The sequence below is a fragment of the Musca autumnalis genome, unplaced genomic scaffold (genome assembly GCF_047663935.1).
Source record: "Musca autumnalis isolate F117 unplaced genomic scaffold, ASM4766393v1 scaffold_4, whole genome shotgun sequence".
Lineage (NCBI taxonomy): Eukaryota > Metazoa > Arthropoda > Insecta > Diptera > Muscidae > Musca > Musca autumnalis.
Window position 1 is genome coordinate 213584348 of NW_027411977.1, and position 24383 is coordinate 213608730.

At 30.1% G+C, this 24383-nt stretch overlaps 2 protein-coding genes across 2 annotated transcripts in view; one reads left to right on the plus strand and one right to left on the minus strand.

Annotated features, from left to right (window-relative positions):
- LOC141403221 (uncharacterized) overlaps nt 1–3341 on the minus strand; it is a 456033-nt gene extending 452692 nt beyond the window's left edge. Inside the window, exon 1 of the mRNA XM_073985406.1 lies at nt 3096–3341. The gene's annotated coding sequence lies outside the window, so the exon portion shown is untranslated. The remainder of the gene's footprint in view (nt 1–3095) is intronic.
- Nucleotides 3342–4312: 971 nt separating this feature from the next.
- The window catches only part of LOC141403222 (uncharacterized), a 37727-nt gene continuing 17656 nt past the window's right edge, over nt 4313–24383 (plus strand). Inside the window, exon 1 of the mRNA XM_073985407.1 lies at nt 4313–4370. Coding sequence (XP_073841508.1) covers nt 4334–4370 — 37 coding nt within the window. The 5' untranslated portion in view covers nt 4313–4333. The remainder of the gene's footprint in view (nt 4371–24383) is intronic.

Below are 24383 nucleotides of genomic sequence, written 5' to 3' on the forward strand. Positions count from 1 at the left end.
ATATAGCCCCCAGAGGACGACATATCCCGATTTTCGGTATTTTGAAGGTTTTGGCCTCATTATCACACCGAGATGGCTGAAATTTGGTATTTAGTCTTCGTTGGGGGTATAAAACTTACACCCCCCCCCCCAGAAATTTGTAGGTATAGGTCCGCGCCATCATATAGCCCCCATAGAACGGTAACTTCCGATTTTCGGAATTTTGAAGGGTGTGGCCACATTAATCCACCGAAATGGCTGAAATTTGTGGTGGAGGGTATAAAAAGTTCGGCCCGACCGAACTTAACGCTTTTCCCACTTGTTAAGATATAGAAGATCAAATTGAGAGCATGCACTGACTTTATCGTCTCCTTAAAAAACAACGACATGACTGTTATTTCCTAACTTAAACTTAAATTTTCACATCTATCTATCGATAAGACTTGCCGTTTTCAAGCAAAATCGCGGAGACCTAACAAAAAAAAACCCTAAAAATGTGACCTGAAGTTCTATATTTCAAAAATGGTAAACCTAGGAACAAATCATAACGGTAAATCCTCTAGAGGATTTTCACAGCTACCATATTTTATTTATCCCAATTTCGATATGTTTTGCGGTTTCTAAGCAAGATCGCGAAAACCTAAAATAAACCTAAAAATTTGAACTTTGATAGCGATTTATTTATAAATCCATCCAGCAATTGTTTTATACCCTCAGCATTTATGCTAACGAGGGTATATACACTTTCATACGGCCAAAATGTGCCTCATCGAAATAATGGTTTCAGACCCCATGTATGTTTGGACGAACTGTGTTTCAAACAATTTGGAGTCGATTTAGCCATGTCCGTTCGTCTGTCTGTCTGACTGGCTGGTGCGCACGATAATTCTCGAACGGATCAACCGATGTGGTCCAAAATTTGGATTTCGTAATATTTTCTCCAAACTTAGTTTATATTCGAAGATGGGCTATATCGGTCCACTCCTTCCGGTACCTCCCCCAAAAATGTTCGGAATATTTGTGCGCACGATAACTCTTGAAGGAAGTATCCGATTTGGTCCATACTTTGCACATCGTGAAATTTCTACTAGACTTAGATGAGGCTCTATTATGGACTCAATCGGTCCACTCCTTTGGGTATCTCCCACACAAAATTTCGGACAAATTCAGTTTAGGGCCTGTTCTCGAATCGCTTTGATTTTTATTGTAGCAACTTGTATTCACTGCCCCCCATACGACGGTACAAGTTTCATCAGGGGCAAGTCCATATTTCCTGAGAAAATAGCCTGAACGATGCAAAAAACTCCTATGACACTGTGTGTAGTGGTTGGAGCTCAAGATAACTCTCGAACAGATCTACCGATTCGGTCCAAAATGTGGCCTTTGTACTATTTTGTGCAAACTTACTTTAAGTTCGAAGATAAGGCATATCGGACCACTCTTTCAGGTACCTCCCCCTAAAAAGTTCAAAAATGTTCGGAAAAATTCTGCGCACGATAACTCTGGATGGGAGTGACCGATTTGGTCCATACTTTACGCGTCCTAATATATTTACCAGATATAGATCAAATATGGACTATATTTGTTTTGGTCACTCCTTCGGGTACCTCCCACACAAAATTTTGGATAAATTCAATTTTAGACCTGCTCTCGAATCACTTTGATTTTTGTTGAAGCATCTTGCATTCTCTGCCTCAATTACGACAGTAAAAGTTTTGTCAGGGGCAAGTCCACACTTCTTGGGAAAACAGCCCGAAAGGAGTAAATAAACCCTGTGACACCATACGAAGTGGCTGTAGAGCTGTAGACTGTAGGCTGTAGAGAACCGTTCACAGCTAAACATTTTCTTTATCCCCATTTCGATAGGTCTTGCGGTTTCCAAGCAAAATCGCGAAAACCTAAAAAACCTCTAAAAATGTGAATTTTTACCGCGATTTATTTAAAAATCCCTCCAGCATTTTTTTTTTGTTTTTAATTTTTCTCATCTATGAACATTTTAGTTTCAGAATCCACAAAAATTTCCCACGAGCACCGTTTACCATTTAGGTGATATTTTTTATCTTTTGGTTGGAGGTACCCAATGGAGTGGACCAATAGGACCCACCTTTGAACTTAAACTAAATTTGGACAAAATATTACGACGGCCACTACATATGGCGCATATAGGTTTGTTTACAGCTATCAGGTTATTTCTTCATTAAGTATGGACTTGCCCTAAAAAAAAATTTTACTATCGTCATGGACGCAGAGACCACAAGTTATTACAACAAAAATAGAAGGGATTAGAGAGCAGCTCTTATACTGCACTTTTCCGAAATTGTGTGTGGGAGGTACGCGAAGGAGCAGACTGATGGATTCCATATTGGAACCTCGTCTATATCTGGTAGACGTTTTACTTTGTACAAAGTATGGACCAACTCGAGAGTTTTCGTGCGCACCAGCCAGTCAGGCACACGGATAGAACAACAGACAGACAGACAGTCGGGCGGACAAATTGTCTTAAACGGTTTTCGTCTAAAAATATACTTGGGATCTAACCCCATTATTTAGCCTAAAGGCTGAGGGTATAAAAATAAGCTAAACCTTTCAAATGACGCAAATGTATGGTTTCTTATGTGAGGATGTTATGCCAGATTTAAACTTCAAATATCCTGCTGAGGGCGATTCAACTTCCAGTAGCGTTATGAACATTGATGTCAACACCTGCACGTTGTCGTAACAACAGAGAATAAGGAATCCAAATGAGAGCTATGTAAGCCGTTGTTTAACAAAGACATATTGCTCTCCCCTGAACTGTCTCTCAATTATTTTGTTCCCCAATGGTTATGAAAGCCAAATATTTGGGCGGTTCTCTGTGGAGAAGATGATTTTCATTAAATTCTGATGTTTTGAAATAATGCTCCTATTTCATTTCTCATTTTGTTTTCCTATTGTTCTTCTGACAAGTAATCATTTTTATGACATAATATTTTTGCAAAGAGTAAATATTCTCTTCTCTTTAATGGCTATTTGTTTCACATTGTCATTCTTATGTTCGTAAAAGTGATCATAATTTTTTACTCTCTTAAATGCTGCAGATTAAAAGTAGACTTAGCAATTTTGAAGTTTTGTCTCACCTTCTTTCTTACGTCCATATTCTATTGGTAATAGAAACACGAAAAAATACCTTTCTCCAGGAAGACACTAATAATATGCAATAAATTTTGTGCTCTTTTTATTTTAATTCACACATGTTTTAACAAATAAATTTTTATATTTAATTAAATAATTTTTAAAGTACAATTTTTAAAATTTCCAAATCCGTTCAGCTGCATGTTGCAGCTTCGCGAAAGACACCAACTAGAAAATAATCATATGGGGGCAGCAGGTTATGGCCGACAGATGACAGGAGAATATGTTATTTCTAGTCAGAGATGGGAAGTGGTAGAGTTAGAAAAATGTCATCATAAACGCTTTTACGATTGGCAGCCATACAAATTTGAAAAAATAAATTTTAAAAATTTATGAACCATTCCATAGTTACTCATAATCAGTTTTTAATGGAGAAAATTCTGTAATTTTTGAACAATCTTCATATATATTGATTCATTCGAAGTTACCTTAATTTTCCCACAACTAAAACCTAAAAACTCGTGGCCTTAATAACAAAATTCTATTTACCAAGCATTTCCTGAAATTTAAATCAGAATGTCATTAATTGCATTGTTTTCTCTATGGCTCTTTAACAGCTCTCAATAAAATTAACAAGAATAACAAATCCCCGCACATGTCGGAACAAAAAACCAGAGATCTCTCTCATCTATTTTTTTCGATAAATCAATAATTTCATAGCACAGCCCATTAAATTCACATTCGATTGCTCGATAAAAATTAATCTCAATGAAAAATGATGGACACAAAAAGGAATGCAAATCGCAAAAAAAACAGCAATAACAACTTTGGCATCATTGAATTGCATTTAACATTTTTACAAAATGAATGTAAACAAAAGAACGATAATAACAACAGCAACAACAACTATTGATTGCAAAACAAAAATAAATAAACCGAATTAAAAACAAACGCAGAAATTTTGTACAGACCGGCTTTTTGCTAAGGTTTTTGTTGTAATACTTTTTTGTTGTTTTGTTTTAAATATTCGAAGCAGAGAAATTAAAGCATTTCAATTGAATGGAAAACCAAAGGAAAGTATTGCAGTAACCTTTATAATGCCCCAAGGAGGTAAATGTGTCTCCCAGAAAAGTACTCACAGACAATCTATAAGCCGCTGGAAGAATTTATAAATACAGGCAACTGGAGAAGTTTTATGAAAATATAAAACAACAAAGCGGTAATAAAAAGCAGCAGCCTTCACATGTGCGTTGTTAATTTGCAAGGGCAGACAACAAAAGGTAACCATTTGTGGGGTGATGGAAAATAATTTCATTAGCCAAAGTTAATAATTTTTGGATTTTAACACTACTATAGATGATTAAGATGAAATTATAGTAAAAAATTAAATAAATTATATATGATTGTCCTTGAAAAATATTCTTTAAAAAATCCACCTTTATTGGTACAAATGTCTTTGAAAAATATTCTTTAAAAAATCCACGTTTGTTTTTCTAATTGTCCTTGAAAAATATTCTTTAAAAAAATCATGTTTATTGGTCTAATTTTCCTTGAAAAATATTTTTTTAAAAAAACCACGTTTATTGGTCTGATGGTCCTTTGAAAAATATTCTTTGAAAAACCAATTGTGTTTACCCTTCTTCTATGTTAGACCTTACGCCTAGCTTCCCTATGTGACCTCTGCAAGCTTTTTCATTTTCCTTCTGCAATGGTCAGGGTCAAAAGAAATCCATTTATTGCTCCCATGTCCATGCCCTTCAAACCCCCAAAACAGCAGCTCAGCCAATACTTTGAAGGCAAATAAATTAATGTTGTCTTCTTCTTTGTTGTTGTAGGCCATGTTTTTGGGGGGAGTCCATTGTAATTGTTGGTGAATTAAAATGGTTAAAATGATTGTAAAAGGCTTTCAATGTGATGTTGAAACAAATGGAGTAGAGTAAAATAAGGCTATTAATTCGGGGGAAACGGGCAACATATTAAAGGGAGGTAATGTGAACAACGTAAAGAAAGTTTTATGCAAGAAGATAGCATATAATAAATATACATATAGACAAGTTTATATACAACATGTGAATATGTGACCAGACACACACACACCAATTCACAAGTCGTCGGTCATATGAAATCTTGTGTATTATATGCCTACTTTAATGTATATATGTATTTGGAAAACCAGGCTAACAGACATTTAAGAATAACACCACACATATACACATATACATACTTATGTACATATAAAGTTTAATGAGCTGCAATTAATCGTACATGAAGACATTATAAAAATGTTGTTGTTTCCTTCTGCTCTGCCCAGCTGTGCTGTGCCCCCGCCAATTTTGTTTACTGCTCGTTACATTTTGTTTATTTATATAATTGACCAAGAGTTGAGGCTCACAAATATATTCTTTTATTTATAAAGAAACATAAAGTGGATCCTGATAGAGCAGACTTTTATGATAGTGAATGCTTTTTTATTAATAATTTATTAACAAAAATATATAAAAAAATAGAATTTAATAGTATATTCTTTTTTAGAATCTTTTATGAAAAAAAAAAACAAAAATTAATAAATCTGTACTTATTTGATAAAAATTTACTTAAAAGAATAATTACTAAAAATTATTATAAAAAATTATAATTAAATAATAATGTCAACATTAAAAATAATCAATTTTTTATCAAGATAAATAAATAATAATTAAATAACATTAATTTTATCAAGGCTTTTTATTAAAAATTTTATATAACTTTTTTATAAAAAAATTTAAAAATAATACTTTATCAAAGACAAATTTATAATAATTATATGAAATTTTTTATAAAAAATAATAATTAAATAATAAATAAAAAAAATAAAAATACTTATACTTAAATAATCAATTTTATCGAGGATTATTTATTTCAAAATGATAACAAATTTAATTTTTGTATTAAAAACAAATATTAATGAATTAATATTATTAATTCGATGATTTTTTATAACATTTTTTATCAAAAAAACAAATTCACTGACAAAAAATTAATAATAACAATAATATTTTCTCACGGAATTTCAAGCAAAAAAAAAATAAAATAAAAAACAACTAAAAAATAATAATTTTAAAATTATAATATGTTAAAAAATACAAAAAATCAATAAGAATTATGATAATAAAATTATATTTTTTTATCAGAAAAGTTATAAAATATAATATTTATCACAATAATAACTAATAATCAAATAATATATTGATATTAAATCATTAACAAATGGATATTTATATAATAAAAGTTTACTTAAAATAAAAATTAATAAAAATTATTATAAAAAATAATAATAAAATAATATCAAAATTGAAAATAATCAATTTTTTAAAAAGTTAATAAATAAAAATTGAATAACATTTATTTTATCAAGGCCTTTTTATTAAAAATTTTACTAATATTTATATAAATTTTTTATTAAAAAAATAATAATAATATTTTATCAAAGATAAATGTATAATAATTAAATGATAATTTTAATAAAATATAATAGTAATTCAATAATAAGTAAAAATATTAAAAAATACTTATACTTAAATAATAATTTTTATCAGAGATTTTTTTATAACAAAATATAATTAAATTATATCCAAATTAAAAATAATCAAATTTTTTTCAATTTAATTAAATAATTAAATAAAATTTTTTATTATGGTTTTTTATTAATGGATATGTATATAACAAAAGTTTACTTATAATAAACATTTCTAAAAATTTTTATAAAAAAATAATAATTAAATAATATCAAAATTAAAAAAAAATCAAAATTGTTTTATCAAGTTAATAAATAATAACTAAATACTATTTATTTTATCAAGGTTTTTTATTAAAAATTTTACTAATATTTATATAAATTTGTTATTAAAAAAATAATAATATTTTATCAAAGATAAATTTATAATAATTAAATGATAATTTTTATAAAATATAATAGTAATTAAATAATAAGTAACAATATTAAAAAATACATATACTTAAATAATCATTTTTATCAGAGATTTTTTATAAAAAAATATAATTTAATAATAATATCAAAATTAAAAATAATCAAATATTTTTTATCAAGTTTTATGTCTAAAAATAATTAAAAACAATTGTTTGTAATATTATTTATTATTAATAATAATTAAATCATAACTGTTATCAAGTATTTTTATAAAAAAAAGGTTGTAAAAAATCAACATTATTTTAGGATATTCTTATTAAACAAGTAAAATAGTATCAGTCGGCTTTGCCGACAGAGATATACCCTCAGCCTGTGTATATTGAAACAATTTTTTTCCAAAAAACGCTTGTATTTAGGGAGTTTTAAGAATTTTGGGCGTTTGAACTGACAAAAATGTTGATTAGGATTTAATACCAAAAGTTTTGCGGAGGAGATACTAAAAAGAATGGATCTCCAGCCACTACATATGGTACCATAGGGGTTTTTTAGAACTTCAGGGATGTTTGCTCAAGAAGTATGAACTTGCCCCTGAAACAACTTTTACCATCGCAATTGAGGCAGCAATGCAAGTTGCTTCAACAAAAATCAAAGTGATTCGAAAGCAGGTCTTAAAGTGAACATGTATCCGAAATTTTGAGTGGGAGGTACCGGATGGAGTGGACAAATATAGTCCATATTTGAATATGATCTATATCTGGTAGATATATTAGGATGTGTAACGTATGGACCAATTCGGCCACTCCTTTCAAGAGTTATCGTACGCACAATTTTTCCGAACATTTTTGAACTTTTGTGGGGGAGGTACCTGAAGGAGTGGACCGATATGGCTTATCTTCGAACTTAAACTATGTTTGGACAAAATATTACTAAGGCCAAACTTTGGACCGAATCGTTCGAGAGTTATTTTGCCCTCCAACCTCCTCACACGGTGTCATAGGGGTTTTTTGCAACTTTCAGGCTATTTTCTCAGGAAGTATGGACTTGCCCCTGATGAAACTTATACCGTCGTATGGAGGGCAGTGAATACAAGTTGCTAAAGCAAAAATCAAAGCGATTCGAGAGATGTTCCTAAACTGAACTTTTCCAAAATTTTGTGTGGGAGGTACCCGACGGAGTGGACCGATTGAGTCCATATTAAAACCTGATCTAAGTCTGGTACACGCTCCACGATGGGCAAAGTATGGACCAAATCGGTTACACCCTTCAAGAGTTATCGTGCGTACAAATTTTCCGAACATTTTCGAACTTTTGTGGGGGAGGTACCGGAAGGAGTGGACCGATATAGCTCATCTTCGAACTTAAACTAAGTTTGGACAAAATATTACGAAAGCCAAAATTTGAACCGAATCGGTTCATCCCTTCGAGAGTTATCGTGCGCTCCAGCCAGCCAGACAGACAGACAGACGGACGGCCATTGCTCAATCGACTCCAAATTGTCTGAAACACATTTCGTCCAAACATACTTGGGGTCTAAAACCATTATTTCGATGAGGCACATTTTGCCCGTATGAAAGTGTATATACCCTTCATAGCCTAAAGGCTGAGGGTATAAAAATAATACTTAATTTATATTTTTTATTAAAAAAACCAATTAGCAAAGGTTATATTAGGACGGGGCCGGTCATGTGATACCCTACATCACTGCCCCTGGGAATTAACTTTTAGCAAATCAAAATTCCTTTATGGAAATAACTTTGTCGATTCTGCCACCTTATCACATTAAGCTTGGCAACTACAGTTTATCGCCGAGTCCGAACTACGTGTCCTAAGACACCACTTTTAGACAAGTTTTATATGGCTGAAATACTCAGAAAATGTCGCCAACATTACTGAGGTGTATTTTGCCACAGTTGAAAGTTTGATGTTACCTCGCCGAGGAATCGAACCCACGACATTCTGCGAACAAGGCGGATGTGAAGTTGAAATACAGCTCCACTTTATGGAATAATATTAGAAACGAAGATACGTAAATTACATTTTCTGAGTATTTCTACCATGAAAAACTTCTCTACATGCGGTGTCTTAGGGCACGTCGTTCGAACTCGGCGATAGACAGTAGGTCCCTTGTCATTGTGCTAGTATTAATCTCATTCATATGAGAGAAGCCTCCCTCCTCTCTACTGAGATGTTTGTGGAACAATTACCCTGCAAAATTTGAGGGAAGGGGTTCCAGGCGTTGCCGTGATTTCGTGGCATCTTTTGCATTGGTTCAAACAAAGTCGTGAAAGGTCCGATCTTTTCACTAGCATTTGAACCAATGCAAAGGAAGTCGTGAAAGATCCGATCTTTTCATCAGCAGTTGAACCCATACAAAGGAAGTCGTGAAAGATCCCATCTTTTCATCAGCATTTGAACCCGTTCCCTCGATCCAATAGAGATGAATGTTGTGTTTTTATTTATACTAATTTTCTAAATATATAAGATTAATTTTTAAAAATAGGCTTGATGGTGTCGGAGATTCGAAACCGCAACCAATGTTGTTAAAACTCTCGTCGTAATGATAATGTCATTGCGAAGTGTTGGTGAAAATGACATGCCAAAGCATTGGTGTAAATTATATGCTTTGGATCCAAAAATGAATAGCATCTTTTGTCGTCCACGTTCATATATAATTCATCGATGAAGATGCTAAAAAGATGACATGCCAGATCACTTGCACCCATGATAACTAAATAATATAAATAAATAATATTTTATGGGCGTTTTTGAATAAAAAATTGCAAATAATTACATCTTGTATTTTTGCCTTATTAAGGCGAAGGTCATTTATAGTGATATTTAATTAATTCTCTTTCGAGTTGAGCTTATTAGACCTATTATATACATTGAAAAATTAGGTTTGTTTGTTAGTTTGTTTTGTTTTAGTTGAAGATTCAATCATATGATTGCTCAAGTGTGGAGTATTCCCCCATTGGCTTAACTTCATCATTGCCTTTGTAAGTAATGTTTACAAAACGCACTGACAGCCTGCAAAATTTACTGATCGCTACCAATATCATGATTTCATCCCGGCGCATAGTGGTCGAAAACACTGATCTAGCGGCGCGAAATTAATAACTTGGAAACGAATGGAGATATCTTTCTGAAATTTTGCACAAACTCAGTCTGTGTCCGTGGGTAATAATGTACTAAATATGAACAACATCGGCTAATATGTTGGTATAGCCCCCATATAACGGTACCTCCTGATATTCGGTATTTTGAGGATTTAAGCCACCCTTTCCTCCCAAATTAGTTGTAATTTGGTACTTAGGGTTTCTAGTGATCACTAAACCTTTCCACCAAAAATTGTGGACATAGGTCCACGTGTAGGTATAGGCCCCTTTTAAGGTACCTCCCGATTTTCAGTATTTTCTGGGTTTAAGGCTACATTTTCCGGCTAAATTAGGTGTAATTTGGTATTTGGGGTTCCCAGTGGACACACACATTCTACACCAAAAATTGTGGACATAGGTCTACGTTTTGATATTGTCCCCATATAACGGTACCTCCCAATATTCGGTATTGTTAGGATTTTGTCTACATTTTCAGACCAAATAAGCTGAATTTTGGCATAGGAGGTTCTCGTTGGTTATACATCTTCTCCACCAAAAATTGTGAACATAGGTCTACATTTTGATATAGCCCCCATATAGCTGTACCGACAGATTTTGGGTATTTTGAGGATTTAAGCTATTTTCAAGACCATTTCACAGAAAGATTTGCAGCTAAATTGTGGTGATTCGGAATCTAGGAAGTCCAAATTAATTAGTAAAAAAAAATTGGACTGAACCTCGGTGGACCTTGGTAGTTACGCTCCATTCAACAAAACTATATTGCACTAAAACATAGCAAAAATAATAATTTTTGAAAATTTTTTGCTACATAACTATGTAAATTTAGGCTCCAAACATTTTTTTTAAATAAATGATAATAAAAAATAAACTTTGTTTACTTTTATTACGAATTTATTAAACAATTAAACAAATATGAAATCAGGTTTTTAGCAACAATTTTTTTAAAATCTGATGCATCAAAATTTCTTGCACTTGACAGTTAATAACTGAGTGAATATTTACAACAACAAAAAAGTGAAAACAAAATTTTAGTCAGCAGAGTGTCTGTAATCGATACAATGGAAAAAATTTCGCAATTTTATACTTTAATTTTTTGACTTTCGCGCCGCTAGATCAATGGTTTCGACCAGTGTGCGGCGAAGGGAATACTCCAGACTTAAGCATTAATAATAAAAAACATTTTCTATGAACAAAAAAAAAACAATAAAAAATAAATACAATTGTCTTAATTAAGTTTTTAGCAAAAAAGGACTAATAATAAAAAATATAATATAATTAAAATATAATTATAAAAATAAATATTATTTTATATCAAGAATTTTTTCATAATTAAAATATTTTTAAAAAAAATTATCAAGAATTAAATATTAGTTTTTTAATTATAGTTAAAAATTTTATTTTTAATAAAAAATTCCATGTATAAAAATTAGATATAATTAAAAACATTTGTATCAACAAAAGAAAAAACAATAAACTAATAAAAAATGTAAATCAATTTTTTTTTTAGCAAAAAAAAAATGTACGAATAATTAAATAATGTTTTTATAAAAAAAATTTAATTTTATATCATGCATCTTTTGATAATTTTTAAATAAAATAGTTTGTTTTTTATTAATAATAAAGTAACATATTTTTATAAAAAAAACATAATTTTCTAATAAATAATTTAATAATATTTTGTCAAGATTTTTTTTTTATGTAAAAAAAAATTATTTTTTCCAAAAAAACATAAGAACAATAACATTTCCTTTCTCAATTTCTTCTGGCAAAAAAGTACAAATAATCAAAAAACTATTTTTTTTATAAAAAGATAATAATAAAATCAAATTTTTTATCAAGGATCCATTATTTTCGTAAATTCGTTTAGATATGTTTAGTATTTAAATCTTAAAACTTTAAGTTAAAAAAATAATAATAATATTTTTATACCCTCCACCATAGTATGGAGGGTATATTAAGTTTGTCATTCCGTTTGTAACACATCGAACTAATCATTTGGGACCCTATAAAGTATATATATTCTTGATCAGGATAAAATTCTAAGACGATCTAGCCATGTCCGTCTGTCCGTCTGTCTGTCCGTCTGTTGTAATCACTCTAGCGTCCGCAATAATTGAGATAGAGTGCTGAAATTTTGCACCCGAGGGTCTTTTTTCCATAGGCAGGTCAAGTTCGAAGATGGGCTATATCGGTCCACTCTTTGGTATAGCCCCCATATAACGGTACCTCCGGATTTGAGGTATTTTGTCGTTCTTCGCCACATTTGCTGACCGAATTAGCTATAATTTGGCACATAGGGTTCCTAGTGATCAACAAACTTATATCCCAAAGGATATGGGCATAGGTACATGTTTTGTTATAGTCCCCATATAACGGTACCTCCCGATTTTCGGTATTTTGAGAATTTTAGCCACAATTTGTAACCGAACGATCTGCAATTTGACATTTGAGGTTCTCAGTGGTCATGAAATATCTCCACCAAACATCGTCAACATAGGACCATGTTTTGGTATGGCCCCCTTATAACCGTATCTCCCGATTTTCGGTATTTTGAGCATTTTAGTTACAATTTCTAACCGAACTAGCTGTAATTTGACATTTGAAGTTCTCAGTGGTCATGAAACATCTCCACGAAATATCATCAACATAGGTCCATGTTTTGGTATAGCCCCTCATATAACAGTATCCCCGATTTTCGGTATTTTGAGAATTTTAGCTACAATTTTGTCTATTCAAAAATAATCGTCAATATATGTAGGTCCATGTTTTGGTATATCCCCCCATATAACTGTACCTCCCGATTTTCGGGAATTTTCAGTGGTCACGAAATTTCTTCACTAAAATTCGTCAACATGGGTCCATTTTCGAGGGTCTACATTGTTTTGATGAAACTACCCTCAATTTGACTCTTGAAGTTCCCTGCAGCTATAAAACTTTTCCATCAAAAAAATTAATGATAGGTTGACTCATTGATATAGACCCGTAGGTGGTACCTTTCACCTAGATGAACACATTTTTATACCCTCCACCATAGGATGGGGGTATATTAAGTTTGTCACTACGTTTGTAACTACTCGAAATAATCATTATAGACCCCACAAACTATATATATTCTTGATCAGCGTACATTTCTACATCGATATAGCCATGTCCGTCCGTCTGTCCGTCTGTCTGTCTGACCGTCTGTGGAAATCACTCTAGCGTCCGAACGGATTGAGGTAGGCGGATGAAATTTTGGGAAAATCTATTATATGTACGTAGGACTTTTGGTATTGAAAGCGGGCTATATAGGTCCACGCTTTCGTATAGCCCCCATACAAAATGACGCGTGACGCGTCGTCGTTTTAAGGAATTTTTAAGATATTTGTCCCATTTTACCGCCAAATTGGTTGTAATTTGGTATTTTGTGTCTCCAGAGGCCAAAAAACATTCCTACCAAAGTTGGTTTATATAGGTCCACGTTTTGGTATTACCCCCATAGAACGCCCCATATAAAGTACGCGTCATTTTAATATATTTTGAATATATTAGTCCCATTTGACAACAGAATAGGTTGTAACTTTGTATTTTGAATTTCCAGAGGCTAAGAAACATTTCTACTATAAAATATTTATATAGGTCCACGTTTTGATATAGCCCCCATAGGACGATATCTCCCGATTTTCGGTATTTTGAAGGTTTTGGCCTCATTATCACACCGAGATAGCTGAAATTTGGTATTTAGTCTTCGTTTGGGGTATAAAACTTTCCCCCAGAAATTCGTAGGTATAGGTCCACGCCATCATATAGCCCCCATAGAACAGTACCTTCCGATATTTGGTATTTTGAAATTGTGGTGGAGGTTATAAAAATTTGTGGTGGAGGGTATAAAAAGTTCGGCCCGACCGAACTTAACGCTTTTCCTACTTGTTTTAGATTAGATTAGATAACATTGTGCAGCAAAATGGAGGTGAAAGTCTGGGGCACGGAAAATTCCTCTTGGGGAAGAAAGGCCTTGGTGAGTATATTATGAACCCCGAAGGACAGATCCGCCGTGAGTCGAACTTCGCGTTATGGCGTGATGAAATTTTTGAGTCTATCCATTGTCGAAAAGTTGTTCCACCTAACATTTTGAAAGGACCCTAATTATTCCATTTTAATTAAGACTATTTTGTGGTGGAGGGCATAAAAAGTTCGGCCCGGCCGAACTTAACGACTTTTTACTTGTTGTTAATTCGTTTAGATATGTTTAGTATTTAAAACTTAGAACTTTAGGTTTAATAAAAATGACAACAATTGAGAAACAATTGTTTTCATGTGCCATGATGACACTTTCTAGATGTTACTTTGCTTCGAGGCTCCACTGTATCTTCATAATGTATGAATTGTTAAAACACCCCCCCCCCCCCCCCCCTTAAGTATGATTAAATGTATGCCTTTTAAATTGTGTTTCATTACATTTAACAGATTGTTAAGGATTTCATTTCATTATACAACAATCTTTTGAGTAAAAATGTCTCACAATATTTATATCCTTTCTTATCCTTTTCTGTGTAGGTATGTGTGTGGTTAACATGTGTTTTACATTTAATGACGGTTGTCGAGAATTGTATAAATATTGGAAGAGAAAATATTTCTTCAGCCCTTTTGTTGAGACAATGTCTAATGGCAGAATGTTTGTGGTTATGTTAAAAGACATGGTGGGATATTTCATATTAATTGTTTTATTAAAACAATTAAAAACATACCCTTGGGTTTTACTCACAATAAATGTTGGAATAAAGTGAAATGGATATTTTATTAGTTGTTGTTGTCGTAGCAGTATGTTATATTCGTTTGTAGCTGAAATAAAATCTGGCTCAATGTAACTGCTTCCTATTTTTCAAGCATTTAACTGCGGTAATATTTGTAAAATAACCTGCAAAACTTAAAGCTTGGAGAATAATAATTTTCTACAATTGCCTCTTAAATTCCAATTAAATTACTAAAAAATTTAATACTCCACTTTAAATGAAAAGTTAATGCTGCTGCAGCCTCTCGATGATGACAACAACCTTTATTATTATTGGCATTTATGGAAGCATCATCATTGCCATGAGGTCAGCTCAGCTTTCCTCATTTAACAGGACGCTTGTTGCCTGGCTATTTCAAGGATTACTAATAACAAAAATCAACATTTGTGTTTTTTTGCTAGATTTTTTATAAAGCTTTAATACCTATCCTCATGTACCTGATCCCTAAAAGAATGCCACAAAAACCGTGAAGAGAAAAATTTGCACAATTTTTTTTTGCAGTTTCTCCTTTTTCGTCATGCTGTCGCAATAGCCTGTAAATCCGATTAAGTTTAATTATTCCTGGCTACCGGCTGTCAAATTGTATGGATTTTGAAAAAAAAAAAAAATCGAAACAAATTTTTGTTACGCCATGCCAATGGGAAGACGAAAAAAACGTGGCCATAAAAAAGAGCAACAGCAGGTATATTATCGGTCACATGGTCATATGAAGCAAAATATCATAACGCCGATGATGGCTTTGTCGCATAATGTGAAAGTGTTTTTGACTCCTAACATTGCCGTGTGGTAGCAGGCTGGGCAGGGATGCAGTCAGGACGAAGGTTACGTTAGCCATAGACTCACTAATAACAGCTGTGACATTATTCCCAAAAGTATGCAGTGGTTTTTGGGGGATAAGTGAAAAAACAATAAACGAGGAGCGGATGTTTAAAGTGGAGGCGCGAAAACTATGGCGAGAAAATTTCCTATAAAAAATTATTTTTCTCTAACCAGTTTTGGGACAAGTTTTTTCTATACAATATTGTATTTTTTCATAGAAAAATTTTTAGGACAATTGTTTTCCTATAGAAAAATTATTGGGACAATTGTTTTTCTATAGAAAAATTATTGGGACAATTGTTTTTCTATAGAAAAATTATTGGGACAATCGTTTTTCTATAGAAAAATTATTGGGACAATCGTTTTTCTATAGAAAAATTATTGGGACAATTGTTTGTCTATAGAAAAATTATTGCGACAATTGTTTTTCTATAGAAAAATTATTGGAACAATTGTTATTCTATAGAAAAATTATTGGGACAATTGTTTTTCTATAGAAAAATTATTGGGGCAATTATTTTTGTATAGAAAAATTATTGGCACAATTGTATTGTTTTTCTATAGAAAAAATATTGGGACAATTGTTTTTCTATAGAAATATTATTGCGGCAATTGTTTTTCTATAGAAAAATTATTGCGGCAATTGTTTTTCTATAGAAAAATTATTGGGACAATTGGTTTTCTATAGAAAAATTATTGGGACAAATGTTTTTCTATAGAAAAATTATTGGGACAATTGTTTTTCTGTAGAAAAATTATTGGGACAATTGTTTTCTGTTGAAAAATTATAGGGACAATTGTTTTTCTACAGAAAAATTATTGGGACCATTGTTTTTCTATAAAAAAATTATTGGGACAATTGTTTTCCTATAGAAAAATTATTGGGACAATTGTTTTTCTATAGAAAAATTATTGGGACAATGTTTTTTCTATAGAAGAATTATTGGGACAATTGTTTTTCTATAGAAAAATTATTGGGACAATTGTTTTTCTATAGAAAAATTATTGGGACAATTGTTTTTCTATAGAAAAATTATTGGGACAATTGTTTTTCTATAGAAAAATTATTGGGACAATTGTTTTTCTATAGAAAAATTATTGGGACAATTGTTTTTTAGAAAAATTTTTGGGACAATTGTTTTTCTATAGAAAACGTAGTGGGACTATTGTTTTTCTATAGAAAAAATATTAGGACAATTGTTTTTAAAGAAAAGTTATTGGGACAACTGTTTTGCAAGAGAAAAATTATTGAGACAATTGTTTTTCTATAGAAAAATTATTGGGACAATTGTTTTTCTATTGAAAAATTATTGGGAAAATTGTTTTTCTATAGAAAAATTATTGGGACAGTTGTTTGCATGAAAAATTACTGGGACAATTGTTTTTCTATAGAAAAATTATTGGGACAATTGTTTGTCTATAGAAAAAATATTGGGACAATTGTTTGTCTATAGAAAAATTGTTGGGACAAGTGTTTTTCTACAGAAAAATTATTGGGACAGTTGTTTTTGCTATAGAAAAAAGTTAATGGGACAATTGTTTTTCTATAAAAAAAAAATAGTGGGACAATTGTTTTTGCTATAGAAAAATTATTGGGACAATTGTTTTTGTTATAGAAAAATTAATGGGACAATTGTTTTTTAGAAAAATTTTTGGGACAATTGTTTTTCTATAGAAAACGTAGTGGGACTATTGTTTTTCTATAGAAAAATTATTGGGACAATTGTTTTTGCTATAAAAAAATATTGGGACAATTGTTTTTGCTATAGAAAAATTATTGGGACAATACTTTTTCTATAGAAAAATTATTGGGACAATACTTTTTCTATAGAAAAATTATTGGGACAATTGTTTTTTTATAGAAAAATTATTATGACAATTGTATTTCTGTAGAATAATTATAGTGACAATTTTATTTTCTATAGAAAAATTATTGGGACAATTGTTTTGCTAAAGAAAAATTATTGGGACAATTGGTTTTCTAGAGAACAATTATTGAGACAATTGTATTTGTATAGAAAAATTATTGGAATATTTTTTTTCTGTAGAAAAATTATTGGGACAATTGTTTTTCTATAGAAAAATTATTGGGACAATTGTTTTTCTATAGAAAAATTATTGGGACAAATGTTTTTCTATAGAAAAATTATTGGGACAAATGTTTTTCAATAGAAAATTATTGGGACAAATGTTTTTCAATAGAAAAATTACTGGGACAATTGTTTTTCTATAGAAAAAATATTTGGGACAATTGTTTTTCTATAGAAAAATTATTGGGACAATTGTTTTTCTGCGGAAAAAATATTGGGACAATTGTTTATCTATAGAAAAATCATTGGGACAATTGTTTTTCTATAGAATAATTATTGGTACAAATGTTTTTCTGTTGAAAAATTATTGGAACAATTGTTTTTTATAGAAAAAATTTTGGGGCAATTGTTCTTAAGAAAAATTATTGGAACAATTGTTTTTTATTGAAAAATTATTGGGACAAATGTTTTTCTATAGAAAAATTATTGGGACAAATGTTTTTCAATAGAAAAGTTATTGGGACTACTGTTATTTTATAGAAAAATTATTGGCACTACTGTTATTCTATAGAAAAATTATTGGGACAATTGTTTTTCTATAGAAAATTTATCGGGACAATTGTTTTTCTATAGAAAAATTATCGGGACAATTGTTTTTCTATAGAAAAATTATTGGAACAATTGTTTTTCTATAGACAAATTATTGGCACAATTGTTTTCCTTTAGAAAAATTATTGGGACAATTGTTTTCCTATAGAAAAGTTATCGGGACAATTGTTTTTCTATAGAAAAGTTATTGGGACAATTGTTTTTCTATAGAAAAATTGTTGGGACAATTGTTTTCTTATAGAAAAATTATTGGGACAAGTGTTTTTCTATAGAAAATTTATTGGGACAATTGTTTTTCTATAGAAAAATTATTGGGACAATTGTTTTTCTATAGAAAAATTATTGGGACAATTGTTTTTCTATAGAAAAATTATTGGGACAATTGTTTTTTTATAGAAAAATTATTGAGGCAATTGTTTTTCTATAGAAAAATTATTGGGACAATTGTTTTTCTATAGAAAAATTATTGGGACAATTGTTTTTCTATAGAAAAATTATTGGGACAATTGTTTTTCTATAGAAAAATTATTGGGACAATTGTTTTTCTATAGAAAAAATATTGGAAAAATTGTTTTTCTATCGAAAAATTACTGAGACAATTGTTATTCTATAGGAAAATTGTTGGGACAATTGTTTTTCTATAGAAAAATTATTGGGACAATTGTTTTTCTATAAAAAATTATTGGGACAATTGGTTTTCTACAGAAAAATTATTGGGACAATTGTTTTCGCTATAGAAAAATTATTGGGACAATTGTTTTTCTATAAAAAAATATTGCGACTGTTGTTTTTCTATAGAAAAATTATTGGGACAATTGTTTTTCTATAGAAAAATTATTGGGACAATTGTTTTTCTATAGAAAAATTATTGGGACAATTGTTTTTCTATAGAAAAATTATTGGGACAATTGTTTTTCTATAGAAAAATTATTGGGACATGGGACTATAGAACAATTATTGGGACAATTGTTTTTCTATAGAAAAATTATTGGGACAATTGTTTTTCTATAGAAAAATTGCTGGGACAAGTTTTTTCTATAGAAAAATTATTGGGACAATTGTTTTTCTATAGAAAAATTATTGGGACAATTGTTTTTCTATAGAAAAATTATTGGGACAATTGTTTTTTAGAAAAATTTTTGGGACAATTGTTTTTCTATAGAAAACGTAGTGGGACTATTGTTTTTCTATAGAAAAAATATTAGGACAATTGTTTTTAAAGAAAAGTTATTGGGACAACTGTTTTGCAAGAGAAAAATTATTGAGACAATTGTTTTTCTATAGAAAAATTATTGGGACAATTGTTTTTCTATTGAAAAATTATTGGGAAAATTGTTTTTCTATAGAAAAATTATTGGGACAGTTGTTTGCATGAAAAATTACTGGGACAATTGTTTTTCTATAGAAAAATTATTGGGACAATTGTTTGTCTATAGAAAAAATATTGGGACAATTGTTTGTCTATAGAAAAATTGTTGGGACAAGTGTTTTTCTACAGAAAAATTATTGGGACAGTTGTTTTTGCTATAGAAAAAAGTTAATGGGACAATTGTTTTTCTATAAAAAAAAATAGTGGGACAATTGTTTTTGCTATAGAAAAATTATTGGGACAATTGTTTTTGTTATAGAAAAATTAATGGGACAATTGTTTTTTAGAAAAATTTTTGGGACAATTGTTTTTCTATAGAAAACGTAGTGGGACTATTGTTTTTCTATAGAAAAATTATTGGGACAATTGTTTTTGCTATAAAAAAATATTGGGACAATTGTTTTTGCTATAGAAAAATTATTGGGACAATACTTTTTCTATAGAAAAATTATTGGGACAATACTTTTTCTATAGAAAAATTATTGGGACAATTGTTTTTCTGTTGAAAAATTATTGGGACAATTGTTTTTTTATAGAAAAATTATTATGACAATTGTATTTCTGTAGAATAATTATAGTGACAATTTTATTTTCTATAGAAAAATTATTGGGACAATTGTTTTGCTAAAGAAAAATTATTGGGACAATTGGTTTTCTAGAGAACAATTATTGAGACAATTGTATTTGTATAGAAAAATTATTGGAATATTTTTTTTCTGTAGAAAAATTATTGGGACAATTGTTTTTCTATAGAAAAATTATTGGGACAATTGTTTTTCTATAGAAAAATTATTGGGACAAATGTTTTTCTATAGAAAAATTATTGGGACAAATGTTTTTCAATAGAAAATTATTGGGACAAATGTTTTTCAATAGAAAAATTACTGGGACAATTGTTTTTCTATAGAAAAAATATTTGGGACAATTGTTTTTCTATAGAAAAATTATTGGGACAATTGTTTTTCTGCGGAAAAAATATTGGGACAATTGTTTATCTATAGAAAAATCATTGGGACAATTGTTTTTCTATAGAATAATTATTGGTACAAATGTTTTTCTGTTGAAAAATTATTGGAACATTTGTTTTTTATAGAAAAAATTTTGGGGCAATTGTTCTTAAGAAAAATTATTGGAACAATTGTTTTTTATTGAAAAATTATTGGGACAAATGTTTTTCTATAGAAAAATTATTGGGACAAATGTTTTTCAATAGAAAAGTTATTGGGACTACTGTTATTTTATAGAAAAATTATTGGCACTACTGTTATTCTATAGAAAAATTATTGGGACAATTGTTTTTCTATAGAAAATTTATCGGGACAATTGTTTTTCTATAGAAAAATTATCGGGACAATTGTTTTTCTATAGAAAAATTATTGGAACAATTGTTTTTCTATAGACAAATTATTGGCACAATTGTTTTCCTTTAGAAAAATTATTGGGACAATTGTTTTCCTATAGAAAAGTTATCGGGACAATTGTTTTTCTATAGAAAAGTTATTGGGACAATTGTTTTTCTATAGAAAAATTGTTGGGACAATTGTTTTCTTATAGAAAAATTATTGGGACAAGTGTTTTTCTATAGAAAATTTATTGGGACAATTGTTTTTCTATAGAAAAATTATTGGGACAATTGTTTTTCTATAGAAAAATTATTGGGACAATTGTTTTTCTATAGAAAAATTATTGGGACAATTGTTTTTTTATAGAAAAATTATTGAGGCAATTGTTTTTCTATAGAAAAATTATTGGGACAATTGTTTTTCTATAGAAAAATTATTGGGACAATTGTTTTTCTATAGAAAAATTATTGGGACAATTGTTTTTCTATAGAAAAATTATTGGGACAATTGTTTTTCTATAGAAAAAATATTGGAAAAATTGTTTTTCTATCGAAAAATTACTGAGACAATTGTTATTCTATAGGAAAATTGTTGGGACAATTGTTTTTCTATAGAAAAATTATTGGGACAATTGTTTTTCTATAAAAAATTATTGGGACAATTGGTTTTCTACAGAAAAATTATTGGGACAATTGTTTTCGCTATAGAAAAATTATTGGGACAATTGTTTTTCTATAAAAAAATATTGCGACTGTTGTTTTTCTATAGAAAAATTATTGGGACAATTGTTTTTCTATAGAAAAATTATTGGGACAATTGTTTTTCTATAGAAAAATTATTGGGACAATTGTTTTTCTATAGAAAAATTATTGGGACAATTGTTTTTCTATAGAAAAATTATTGGGACATGGGACTATAGAACAATTATTGGGACAATTGTTTTTCTATAGAAAAATTATTGGGACAATTGTTTTTCTATAGAAAAATTGCTGGGACAAGTTTTTTCTATAGAAAAATTATTGGGACAATTGTTTTTCTATAGAAAGATTGTTGCGACAATAGTTTGTTATAGGAAAATTATTGGAACAATTTTTCTTATAAAAAAATTATTGGGACAATTTTTTTATAGAAAAATTATTGGGACAATGTTTTTCTTAAGAAAAATTATTGGGACAATTGTTTTTCTATAGAAAAATTATTGGGACAATGTTTTGTTTAGGAAAATTATTGGGACAATTGTTTTTCTATAGATAAATTATTGGTACAATTGTTTTTCTATAGAAAAATTATTGGTACAATTGTTTTTCTATAGAAAAATTATTGGTACAATTGTTTTTCTATAGAAAAATTGTTGGGACAACTGTTTTTCTATAGAAAAATTGTTGGGACAATTGTTTTTCTATAGAAAAATTGTTGGGACAATTGTTTTTCTATAGAAAAATTGTTGGGGCGATTGTTTTTCTATAGAAAAATTGTTGGGGCGATTGTTTTTCTATAGAAAAATTGTTGGGGCGATTGTTTTTCTATAGAAAAATTCTTGGGGCGATTGTTTTTCTATAGAAAAATTATTGGGACCATTGTTTTTGCTATAGAAAAACTATTGGGACAATTGCTTTTGTATAGAAAAATTATTGGGAAAATTGCTTTTCTATAGAAAAATTATTGGGACAATTGCTTTTCTATAGAAAAATTATTGGGACAATTGTTTTTCTATAGAAAAATTATTGGGACAATTGTTTTTCTATAGAAAAATTATTGGGACAATTGTTTTTCTATAGAAAAATTATTGGGACAATTGTTTTTCTATAGAAAAATTATTGGGACAATTGTTTTTCTATAGAAAAATTATTGGGACAATTGTTTTTCTATAGAAAAATTATTGGGACAATTGTTTTTCTATAGAAAAATTATTGCGACCATTGTTTTTCTATAGAAAAATTATTGAGACAATTGTTTTTCTATAGAAAAATTATTGAGACAATTGTTTTTCTATAGAAAAATTATTGCGACTATTGTTTTTCTTTAGAAAAATTATTGCGACTATTGTTTTTCTTTAGAAAAAATATTGCGACTATTGTTTTTCTTTAGAAAAAATATTGCGACTATTGTTTTTCTATAGAAAAATTATTGGGACATTTGTTCTTTTATAGAAAAATTATTGGGACAATTGTTTTTCTATAGAAAAAGTATTGGGACAATTGTTTTTCTGTAAAAAAAATATTGAGACAAAATATTGGGACTCTTTTCCTTGCCCCAATATTACCAACCCTTTATACCCTCTCTTTTCATTTTGCCTTCACATTTTCCCCTCTCTGCCATAACGATGCGATATGATAAAAATGATGTGAAACCGTTTAACAAAAAATAAAACAATGACAAAAAACCCCATCATAACCTCACCTCCACAAAAATGTCATCCATTTTTTCGGAAACATATCCCGAAAACACTTTTGGCCTCAACTCCAATGCATTTTTTCGCCTCTGTTGTTCATTTAACCGGGGATAAAACCAAACCATTTGGCTTTTCACCCAAAAGCATAAAACATTTGAAGGTAGATTGTAGCCAGTTGGCCAAAGTGAAAAAACATGCATATCTGTGAAACGGTTGTTGTTGTTGTTATGACAAAAAAACGATAACTTAAAATAACATGGCTTGCAACGTTTAGTCACTTTAATATAGGTTCTGGCCACAATTTTTCACAGCCCTATAGGCGACAATTGAGGAAGAACTGGCTGCAACAGCTGCTTTGGCAGACAGGCAGGCAGGATAAAGCTTTAGCAATTTTCCACTTGTGTCTTCCTTTGCACTGACAAAGGCATTCCTCCTCTCGGTTTACTTTGGTTGATGGTTCGAGGAGGGAGTACAGAGTATAAAATTGCCATTGTTTGGTAGACTGTGAACATTCCCTACCAAGCCGCCCAAACACAAAAAACCAACTTCACAGTACCATGGTGTCTATCGTCCTCTGCTCTCAATCATATTCGAGTTGTCGATGGCATATGAATATGACCATTTTGTGTAAAGTTGAACAAGTCAATTCTGTGTTATTTCTTTTTTCTGTTTTTTTGTTTATGCCCGCCATGTGTGAATGTGTTGATGCAAAAATTGTTCATAATTTGCATTGTATCTCTCACAATCTGTGGTAGTTGTACAACTGAATTGTTCGGAGATGGGCCATTCACTTGTCTGATTGTCCACATATATATTGGTCTGTCTGTCCGTCTGTTGGTCTTTATGTGTTCATTTACACATTGAATGTCGTGTGTATATTTGTTTAAAGTGTTGTCAATACACAGATATATAATATTTTTTCGTTGTGATTCCTAG